General features: G+C 34.2%; 1 protein-coding gene across 1 annotated transcript in view; it reads left to right on the plus strand.

Moving 5' to 3' along the window:
• Positions 1 to 2,480: 2,480 nt before the first annotated feature.
• Positions 2,481 to 12,435, plus strand: part of LOC128982085 (lipase 1-like) — a 41,745-nt gene continuing 31,790 nt past the window's right edge. The window contains exon 1 of the mRNA XM_054401127.1: positions 2,481 to 2,642. Within this exon, the coding sequence (XP_054257102.1) occupies positions 2,553 to 2,642 (90 nt within the window). The 5' untranslated portion in view covers positions 2,481 to 2,552. The remainder of the gene's footprint in view (positions 2,643 to 12,435) is intronic.

The raw sequence follows: 12,435 nt of genomic DNA on the forward strand, positions 1-12,435 counted from the left end.
CAATATAGCCGTTAATTTGCTGGACAATAGTGATTTTCCCAACAGACTGAAAATTGTGAAAGTTCTAGAACTCCCATACCGATTTGTATAGTTTTAGTTATGACATGGCTATTTAATTTTGCAAGATCTTTCACAGGGAAGATTCTTGGTCAAGACACTTATTTATATTATCCCTTTTACTAATTGTTCAAAGTATTGAACAGATTGTAAAATAAAATTAAGTTAAAAAAAAAAAAAAAAAGTGTACTTAAGTGGTGCCCTATCTTAATTTTCTCAGACGTATTTGCACATCTACGTGAAAATACCTTTGATTTGACACCTCAAACTTTAAAATCCATCAAGCCGTTATTGAGTTATGACTGTGAAAAGAAAACTGCTTGCGTATTAATATATAGAAGATAAGAATCACTGCAACAGCTGATCGTAGTCGAAGTATCTCGAAGCGTACACGAATTACGTGCTTAATAAAACCACTCTGTTTTCTATTGTTTGGGTGGATTGCTGGTGTGGGACAAAAAAAAGCGTGCGGCAAAAGAAAGTAAATGCCGCAAATAGCAACTTTCTGTACTATGATCAATGCAAGGAAGTCTACTTTGTCAGGTGACTGTAGGAAATAGTTATTTGTGTAACTAGTGGTGAAAGTGGCACTTTGCTGCACACGAGAGCAATGTTTACTATTTAATATTTTTCCTACAGTCACTATAAAACATAAATAATTAGTCTTTCAAACACTATACAACACGTTTTTAGGTTCAGCTAGCAACACAATTACACAAATGGTGCCCTGGAGAAAGTAGTACCCGTGGTCCGTATCACTCCGCTATTTTTCCTCGGCAAGAAATGTGCTCCGTCTTTTGAGAATATAGTTCCGTATGTTTTTGTAATTTGAAGTGGTTTCCGCGCCTAAAAAAAAAATGCTTTAAAGGTATTTTCTTGTTTATTAAGACCGTAGGAATGTTTTAAAAACGTTTAAAAGAAAAGTCCACAAAAAGTTCAGAAATACCAAAACTATAAACACGAAATGACAGGTTAAATCGTAGTTATAATAGTCAATCAGCTGTTCATAGTATTATTATCTTTAAGTGTTGCCAACCTATTTCCAAGCGTACACGGATTACGTGCATAATAAAACCACGCTGTTTTGTGTTGTTTGGTTGGAATCCTGATGTGCGGCAAAGTATAAACCGTGCGGCAAAGTATAAACCGTACGGCAAAGTATAAATATGCAGCAATTAGCAGCTTTCTGTACTATAAACAGTACAGGGAAGCCAACTTTTTCGGGTGACTGTAGGAACAATTTGCTGCCATTTTGTTAATAGTGGTTCGATTTATTTTTTATTTATGTTTATTTTTTATTTATTTCTTTAGTTTTGTCAAGAACTATAAAATGACATGAAAGTCGACTATACTTCCCATTTTAACATGTTGAGCTATCCCCTAACCCAACTACCCTAAGGGCAAAATTTTCACAATTAACTATCATTATTGTACCCCTTCATATCTAAGAAGGTTGTGGCAAACTGATTTTAAATATCTCAAATAATTAAAAAAGTTAAGGGGATGCAAGTTACTTTTTGACACCCTCATTGTTAATAATTGTATTTGAATCGTTTTAGGGCACTAATTTGTTATTAATGGTCCAATTTGTGTTTTCTTTATGTAAATTGTTTAGTTTCGTCAAGACCTGTAAAATGATACCTAAATCGACCATACTTTTCGATCAAAATCTTCGAGCTAACCCCTAACTCCACTCCCAACATTTTCATAATCAACCATTATTATTGTAGCCCCTCATATCTAAGAATCTTTTTTTTTATAGATATTTCTTTACAATTAATAAAATAAGCTACCTGTAGCAGGAAAATTGAATAGAGGAGAAAAATTGAAGAGAAATGAGAATTGACACTAAAATTGAAGAATTAGGGTAAATTAACAGTTTTGACATACCTATTAACAAACTCAAGTAATTTATTTTATTGCTACGGTATATCTTCTGGATCTATTGACTTCACAATGAGTAGAGTTTTTAAAGTAAGTATGTCTACAGTTTTGTATAACTTTATCTTGTCAAATTGAATCAAAGATAAGTATTTTTAAACACGCATCAGCACCACATGTACAATACTTGGTTGCCTTATCTCAATTTAAAGAAAATAAGTGTTTTGGGTGTACAACAAATAACGTGTATCATACAGCATGCACATACTCTACATACTAAGTACATACTGTACATACCGAGTATATGCTGTATCATAATACAGCAGATCTAAAGAACAGCATTCTCTCTTTCGCGTACCTCAGTATCACCCCACTAGCCGCTCGACTTTAGCCTTCAACTTGAGTTGATATTGTAACACATAGTTTATCCCCAACTACTGTATGTGTTTGTGTGTGTGTGTGTAGTAGGTAGGGGAGGGGATGCTACGGTATAAGACTACTTAGCTCTGCCCCTGACCTTGTCTGCTATCACTACCTCGCCGGTGTAGGCCTATAGTATAGGTAGACAGTGGTGTGGTAGTAGACAGTAGTGTTGAGGCCGACACACACACAACATGATCAGCGCCGTGCTGATGCTGGTGACATCACTGGTGCTGACCAACCCTGCTGCTGCTAACTCCCGCGCCATGGAGAAAATGAACACTGTGAGTACTATATTCTCTTAATTAATTGTATCGATTATTTAAACAAATGATTAAGCTCTAACTTAATCACAGGTGTATTTGTTGGTTAAAACATTACAATATGAATATAATTTACATAACTATTTTAGGCGATGCTTGTCCATATTGTCTTAAATCATAAAGCACTCATATAATACACAATTTTCCCCATGTATTGAAATTTTAAGAATTTCCCCTTAAACTTAGCTAAGATTTTCCACAATTTTAAATTTCACCTTTTAAGTGAGACACTGCCAGTCTACTTTTAGAAATTTTAAGCGCTGGAAAACTGTGTTAAGCCAACTCAAACCATTTATATATTTTTAAATTTAGTTTACCATAGAGTGATAAATATAAAATACACTTAATATACAGCCTTCAAAATGTAGTGTCACTTGATGGGACTTGACATTTAACACTAATGAGCTGCCCCAAAAATACCCCATTATGGGGTTCCGGACAAAGTTTATTTTTATGCCATAGACGTGTGCATCGTTAGGGTATTCTGGCCTAACCCATTAGGGCCTAAAAGGTTAATATGGGGTGTCCATACTGTTCCCTAACCCTGTATACATCCATAAATAAAGTATTTGGTGTCAATTACAGTGCTGGTGAAGAACGTGTAAATAATAAATGAAATCCCTGAAATTCATATTTTACAGCGACGTCCCCACTACAGTTTGCGTAAACTAAATTAATGAATGAAAATATTCAAGTGGAAAATGTTTGACTCGATTCGACTATAAATGATATTTGACAGAGCAATATACAATGTCTAGAACTTAGATTGCGAATAAGACTGGTGTAACTACACCGTTTGAACCGTTCCCTAAAACCACGTACACAGCAAATAACACAGACGTGGGAAAACGCCCCAAAAAGACTAAAAAATTATGTGTGTAAAATATTTTAGTCACCAAGCGATAAAATTTGATACCGAGATAAGACCTTTACTTCTTAAGAAGTTGGACGTTACCATATTGTCTACATTCACTATACTCCGATTATTTGCCAAATAAAAATATAGTCAAATCAGCTGGTCCATATCAATAAATAATCAACAAGTATGGTCTTTTAACACCTCTGAGATCAACATGGCATTGTTTACAAAGGCAAATCGTTTTACTGCACTGATTGCAAGCGTGGAAATGCATTACCATTTTAAATGTGATTAACACATCAATAAGTAAATTCACATTCGTTGCAATAGCCAGTCATTTTTCCTCGTTCCTGGAAGTATTGCGTGCAATAGTTAAGAGCAAATGACTTTTGACACGACACATATGTGCAACAATTTCGAATTAGCTATATACAATTCAGTGATTAAAAAGGGTTTTGAATTTTTACAAACAGATCGATTTAAAATTTAATCAGTTAATCAAAACCAAAAATCTACACAATGACTTAGATGGCACATATTTTAATGAATAAAAAATAAAAATAAAAAAAGGTAGGGAAGAACTGATAAGATCTCAGAACTTTTACTTTTTAATAGGTTAGGTTAGGTTAGGTTGGGTTAGGTTAGGTTAGCATTTTTGTTTGGTTTCATATATCCCAGGATTTAAAACGTTTGACATTAATTTGTGAGCAGAACTAAACCGAGACAGCTTGCCCATATGACTTTTCTTATTCCTCATAGAATTTTAGGTTTCGAGTAGAAATAATATCGCAAGTGTAGTTAATCCTCTGTTAATCTTATTTTTGGAACGACGATCATAAAATCTTTGATGAGGCACTGATGTAAAAATGACTTCCTTATAAATCATATAAAAACTTAAGAGTAGCAATTTTTTTTTAAATCTTTACAAAAACAAGAGAAAGTAAACCAAGGGCTTACTACCTGACAATTGCCATCTACAAAACTGTGAATTATTTCCATACTTATCATTTGCGCATTAGATAAGGTGCCTAATTTATGTAGTTTGAAGTTTCTTTTGTCCAAGGAAACATAAAAAAGATTTTAAAGGCAGTGCTAGTATTTCTATAAAGTATATTTCTAAACAATACTTGTGCAATTCGTCATATTATAGTGTTGACAAAACTATAAAACTCCCGTTCATGCCACATTTCACCAAAATCGAACCAAAATTTCTCGTGTTATCGTGTTCACTGACACACACGTATACATATATAACAATTTGAACGAATTGTGATTATGACCTCTGGGTACATCAAAGCGAAAAAGTGAATTGGTCCTGGGTCTATGTTTTACCGTGCTACCTACGGTAACAACTACTCCCTATATGGGATATTCGCTAAAATAGTATAAAATAAAAATAAGAAATTTACAATAAATATATCCAAATCTAAAAGATATTTAGTCGTACAATATGTATGCCATACTGTCCAGGAATAGTATATTTCACTACTAGTCACCAAGTGACCCATTTCGGGGCGAGATAGTGTTTTACACGCGAGTCAGAGACGAGTATGGGAAACACTATCTCGCCCCGAAATGGGACTTTCGGGACGAGTATTTAACGATACTTTTTATCACGATGAAAAAAACTACTTCATCAAACAAATTATCTGATATTTCGTAATCTATTGATTTTTCTAATCTAAACACAATACGGCTGTGCAATCTATATATAAAGGCAAAAGTACCCATGAACTTTTAAGAAAACTACAAGTCACACCCCCATAAACCATATACTTAAAATGTTCGTCATGACGATAAACCTTGCGCAAAAATTATCCATTTTTTCATAAATTGCCCTTTAAGGTCTTAGTTGCTTTCCAAAGGGAACTTTCCATATACTTAATGTTAAAAATACCCCAGCTGTTCTTATTTGTATGTTATTCTTTCAATTATTTATTACCTTATTAAAATCTGGTGTGATTATTTGTTTGTAATGCTGTATTCTATTTTGTTTATTTAATCTTAACTTAAAACCAATCAATAGTTGTTTATAATACTTTGAAGTCAAACGGGTTGAAGCCCGTGGGTAACAGCTAGTTAATTTTAGTGTAAAATTCAGCTGATTGTAACTTTGTTGTAAGGCAAGTATTGTTTGTGTAGCGAAATTAATGTTTATGTAGCGAAAGTAATGTTTATGTCAGGAAAAGTCAGCTGGTCACTATTTGTTTTTGGTGTATGGAACTTGAAGATTTTCGAAGATCTTAGCTGTATGGAAATGGGCTATTTTCGAATACAGTGTGATAATAAAGAAATAACAGTAGAGCGACATATAATTTTAAAAATTAATATATTTATATCTTGGTTGAAAAATAACTGATATTCCCTGATAACATTTTATAGATTTATTCCATGTATAATATCCCATAATACGTAAAAATTAGTCGCGGGATAGGTTGGGTTACTAGATTTCGTTATAGTTCCACATGTGTTGGCGTTTATCCAAAGCCATAGGTTTATGTTTTCTTTCAAGGCCTTTGTATTCACCGTAATTGCTCTTATGTTTATATTAAAGTATGATTTTTATCACACTCGTACATGCTCTACCCTAGATTTCATCAAGCAACTAGATATTCGCTTGGTCGGAGCCTAGAATAAAGAATAGCCAATTATAGTGACTCTACCTATTTTGTATTCCGCAGTCAGAGGAACTGCGGCGGGGGCGTTCAAAATTTAAGACATATGACGTCATTTATTCGAAGATCTACGATGATTTAGGCAGGGTTGTTCTCAAGGATACGTAATGACCATTACGTCGTTATAAGAGAGAGGAATACGTACGGAATACGTACATTATATCTTGTCCTCGCCCTTGAACGTGAACTACAACCTTGCTAGAGACTGGGCCATCTCTGACCAGTAGCCTAAAGACTGAAGTTTTACAACACGTTTACGTTTTAGCGGATTTCCCTATAGGGAAGTAACTATTACCGTAGGTAGCACGGTAAGACCAAAATCCGGGAGCAATATACTTTTTCATTTTGATGTCCCTAGAGGCCAAAAACACTATTCGTTCAAATGTTTATATATGTACGTATATACGTCCATCAACGCGATAACTTGAGTAATTTTTGTTCGAATTCAATAAAATTTTGCTTAAAGGTACAAGTATTGTTTGTGTAGCGAAATTAATGTTTATGTAGCGAAAGTAATGTTTATGTCAGGTTAATGTTTAAAGGTGTGGGGTGGGATAAACTTGAATGAGTTCGCGAACCAGCATGATCGGACTATGGGAAGGGGGTTATGGGGGGTTTTATGGGGTAAAATGGGTTTTCTCATTTCTTTACCTTCAAAACATAAAATGTCCCAATTTCCTTTTATACAGCTTAAACAATTTGTATATTGAAGTGTTTTTTTACGGTTATCGGTTACGGAGAAAATAAAATAACAGTTTCCTTATTTTCTGTAAGACTAAGATAAAAATTTTAAATTAAAAAAATGTCATTAATTAATAACCGTACAAAAAACACTTCAATACACAATGAGAAAAAACCATTTTTACCCCATAAAACCCCGTTCCCATATCAAGGTGGTCCATTGCGTTTACAAAAGTGGCAATTAGCCACATACCTATGCACTTGCAACACCGTTTCAACAAAGCTGCATGGCGAGAAGTGAATTGTATCCTCATTGATTCTTTTAAGGAATTCTTCCAATAACAAATTTAAAAAATGTAATATACGGAGAGATTAATTTTAAATGAACTGTCACTTAAAAATGAAACATAACCACCAAGAGCAAACAGGGCATGTGTGTGTGTTTTTTTTTTTAGGTTTTTATACTACCATTTGCTGTGAAGACAAATAAGTGTCAAACAATATCTATCTTTTATGCTTCGAATAATAATTTAGGAGGTTTTTTATCTACGAAGAAAAGCTTCTTAAGATTCATTTTAGCAAATTATCAAGTTAGCTATGATAACCGTGGTACAAATATCGAAATCTCACAAGTTATTGACGAGGCGTCGCTAACGACAGATGTAAACGTTCAGGATCTCCAGATGATGTCAACAATTATGTAAGCTCAGAGGAAACTAGACTCTCTTCCTATCCGTGTAAGTCCACCGCGATATACTAAACATATACCAACTATATGTAATTAAAAATATAAGTGGCCAAGTGTTGATTCTTCTGTTGTACGGTTATTGGTTACGGAGAAAATTCAAAAAATTGTAAATTTAAAATTCCTACGTTTTTTCCATGGAGGATAAGTAAATATTAGTGAGTTTGTTTATGTATATATTTTGATTAAACTTGGCAAATTTATTTATTATTTACTAAGGTTATGATATTTTGCATAAAACACACTTTGTCACCCTCCCTGTAGCAGAAAATTTAGGTACTCGTTAAACCCAATGTAATTTAAATTAAATTTATTGAATTTCATTGAAGTGAAAATCAAAGCAGGCAAATAGAAATTCGCTTATAGTCTGCAGGTTTGCTGCGGCGGGAATTTTTTTCTTTACTTTTCTTTATTATTATTATATTATTTGTCGTTATAGCTGTTTGTGTTATACCTATAGCTATTGTACATTGTTGAAATAAATAAATAAATGAATTCCAAACTCAGTTTTCAATCTAAGTTAACACAGCTTCATCTAGGGTTTGGAGTTGAGCTAACCAACCTGGCACAAGCAATGCTCGTAAAAAGCAAACAGTTCACTGAACAACTTATTGTTGAGTTTCAGTCCTAAGTGGTTGATCCCGGATTTGTTTCACCTTGAATTTCCAGGGGTTTGTCATAAGTAACGATAACCGATACCCGACACGTACAATAGTAGTTTACGCAACGATCGCGTAAAGATAGTGTTAACGACACCAGTAGAAATTTAAGGTACGAGCCTTGGCTAGTGCCTTAAAAACATCTGCGAGTGTCGTTAAGGCTGTTTACGCACGTGGTGTACACTACTTTATATACTACAGATTTTTAATTACTTACAATTACTACTCATAACTTCTAAGAGAGGTTATGTTTTCGTTTATAACCTCTCATTGTATCAGACAGCTGTCAAAATTGTCTTAACAGCTGCTTGATTAAATTTCGGAGAGTTACATCTTTACTTCTTTTCTCTCAATCCTTGAACCTCGTTGGTCCGTTACTCGTGTTGTTAAGTAAAACAATGCTGTTAAGTAAGTAATGGCGAATCTTCTCAATTAGAACTAAACTGAAACGGCTACTTTAAAAAAAAAAAAAACAAAAAAAAAACTGTCGTATGTAAATAATGTATCATGGTTGGCGGATAACGTTGCAATGTGAGTTTTACTAGTGAGTTTTACTACTTGACTAATACATACTAGCAGTGCATATATGTACAGTACCTATAAAATCTAGGTCTACTTGATAAATTTATTGGCCTAGTAAGTTTCAATACGCCAATATGTATTACGGTAATATTTGGGTAGTTGAGTTATGTTTCTCTATTATTTATTAGTGTAAGGATGGTTCTACAATGAGAAAAGTCAGTAGCTGCCTAGCGACTTTTAAAACTGAACTCTAAGTCATTAATCATAGATAGGGCTCTTAATGAATGAATTCTGACGAGGAAAACAGTGCTTAGTAACTCATCATTTCATTCATTAAACACTCATCGTTAAGTAATCGCATATTAACCTAACACCATGGTTTTGGATTACCTAATCTACGAAATGTATGTTTGTCACACTAATTTCTACTTACCGCATTTCTAAAACGTTCTATTAATTTACACAAATATTCACGAATGCCTATTGACCGATCCCGCTAGGGAAGAGACTCGTAAATTGCATTTCAAAACTAGATTGTCCTCTCAAGTCTAAATCTATGGATAAAGTATGCGTCGGAACTAGTTTGGCTCGAAACGGAAAAAATCCTTGGACCGTCTAACTAGTGCAGTTCGTGAGGAACACAGAATAGAAATAGAGATTTAAGTCTAGGATTAACATTTTAAATTATGCATCTCGTCAATCAATAGGAATGGTGTATTGGTTAATGTAAACGAAGCTGTGAGCTTGGCCTTAGTTCGTTTAACTCTTATCAAAAGAGTTATCAAAACATCACGAAATACCGTGGTGATTTGTGCCGTCCTGTTTATAAGCCTGCAAAATTAATTGGCAAATATATGTAATTAAAATAACAATGTTACTGTTAATATGGAGATTACAAATTTATTTATCAAATATGTTTAATAGGCAAGCATGTTTCTTTTAAACCTTTTTCCCAGCTCCTGAGCATTGCAGGAAAACTCTATGCATAGGTTAGAATGATTAGAATGCACTGTTAGAAAGATATTTTCATGTAGATGTGCAGAATTACTTTATAATTTAACATAGGCTCAAAAATAAGCAAACGAAATGAATTAAAGTTTGAAATAATTAACGGGCTTTATGGGTTACCATGCAGGTGGTGAAATAACAATGATAACAGAAAATCAAAACAAAAATGGATGAAATTCCAATCACATGTTTTATTTACAGCTTGGGTGAAAATAGAGGTCTGTATATTACATAAAATTATTTTTTTTAATCGAGTTTTCGACCACTGGACGACCTCTAGTAGGCCTATAGTTTATTTGCTCCTTTTTTGCTACGCAATTTCAAACTTTTTAAATTAAGCTTATTTTTATGTTATCTTAGTTTTTCATAAAGGTTTATTACGTTATTTTCATATAGATAAAGTTAATAGCTTATGCAGACTCAGAAATATTCATAAAATATTTAACAATCAAATGTTTCCCCAGGTAGAAATTCCTCCTTAAATAAGATGTTTAATAAGTTTATGGGCACAAATAGAAGATAAAATTCCTTTACTCTTTGTGTCATATTATTAGCCTATTTACTATTATTATAATTTGTAATACATATGTTAATTCGTTCTGGCTAATTAAGTTCCATAGACCAGAGGTCAAACATGATAAGGGCGCGACTTGCATGTCCCCCACCCCATTTGTTAACTAGCCTAGACGCTTCCTTAATAAACTGGACTTTGTAGCAGCAAGACGTGTTTTATTGAAGACCCGTCATAAGACACTATGGAATTATAAATTGATAATGGAGGCTAAAATGTAATAAAATCCTAACAATACATTTGACTAAAGACACACAATTGTAAAGAAGAATAAAATAAACAGCCAAACCCTGAACGATTAGCTATCAAACAGTATAATTCCGTTATTGAAATCCATTTAGCATACCTCCATAACTACTAACTACACAGTGCAGTCTACTCGTTTTACGCAACAGCAATAGGCTTACAAGGTCGGATATGACAGGTTAAGTGGTAATTGTAGGTTTTATACGTTTTGAAGATTGCATGAGTTTGGGTATGAATACGATTGATTGTGAGAAAAACAGTCAAGCACGCAAGGCAGTAATGTCGCCAACGATTACAACAACTACGTATAAGTCTAACAGTCACAGTATAAAGAATGATGTTTGTGCGAAAATATTTGTACAATTTTTTTAGATCCAGGCTACACGACATTATTTTATCAGGGTACGTATTAATGCGAAGATTATTGGAGTAGTCTTGTTACTGACAATTGGGTTATTAGTCAAGACTATTTATTAAAGTTAAACATTTCAAAAATTTTAACTTGTGTATGTAGTTACAGATAGGTACAGTTTTGAACTATCAAAACTTTAGCTACTGACATTCTTAGGATCGAACCAACGACCTGCTAGTCAATTACGAGGAAATCACAGAGTTAGCGTTAATTGAAATCACATATTAATTAGAGGAGTAGTCGCATAGTTGTGGACGAGCTTAGCCCTTAACCCGTCAAGTATTTCCTCGTCCGTGACGTCAGCATCAGCTGTTAAACCTACAGCAGTCAGTCGACAGATACAACAGATCAGTTTTCTTTTGTAGACCAAAGTCCCAAATCCATACTGGCAATACTGTCAATGGAAACTGTCAAGCATACTGTCAATGGAAGACAAATTAACATGGCGAACTACCACAAAGCAAGATGAATTAGCAAGCAACCTGTCCCAAAGCAAGACAAATTAGCAAGCAACCTGTCCCAAAGCAAGACAAATTAGCAAGCAACCTGTCCTAAAGCAAGGCAAACTAACAAGACAACTGCCCCAAAGCAAGACAAATTAGCAAGCAACCTGTCCCAAAGCAAAACAAATCAGCAAGCAACCTGCCCCAAAGCAAAACAAATCAGCTTGCAACCTGCCCCAAAGCAAAACAAATCAGCAAGCAACCTGACCCAAAGCAAAACAAATCAGCAAGCAACCTGACCCAAAGCAAAACAAATCAGCAAGCAACCTGACCCAAAGCAAAACAAATCAGCAAGCAACCTGCCCCAAAGCAAAACAAATCAGCAAGCAACCTGTCCCAAAGCAAAACAAATTAGCAAGCAACCTGTCCCAAAGCAAGACAAATTAGCAAGCAACCTGTCCCAAAGCAAGACAAATCATCAAGCAACCTGTCCCAAAGCAGTCTTGTAATTATGGAGACGGTAACGATGTAACTTCCTTTAGGGATAATTTGGCAAGATTTATTTTTTATTAATTATCGTTGTTGTTATGCATATCAGCAAAGTTTGGGTCCATCGACCTTCGCCGGGTTTACGCATAAACAATGATAATGATCAACAACCAAGCGTATGATTAAAGGTTTTTATAGACCATTCCAAGTTTTCCTTATGGACGTTCATTGTATGATCGGCTCCATTCATCTTTGATTGGCCACGCATTTGTCCGACCTTTGACGAGTTTCGGGTCAAAATGTTTACTTGAAGGACATAATCATGGTCATATTCTTTTATACTAATAAGTTCTTGATATACATTTGAAATAGGTAAAAACTTCACCAATATTTTTGAATTTTTAATTTTATGATGCCTTTTGCCAGCTATGCTGGCATCATCAG

Source organism: Macrosteles quadrilineatus, unplaced genomic scaffold (genome assembly GCF_028750875.1).
Source record: "Macrosteles quadrilineatus isolate MER2022 unplaced genomic scaffold, UCM_ALF_1.0 Scaffold_105__1_contigs__length_354404, whole genome shotgun sequence".
NCBI classification, from domain to species: Eukaryota; Metazoa; Arthropoda; class Insecta; order Hemiptera; family Cicadellidae; genus Macrosteles; species Macrosteles quadrilineatus.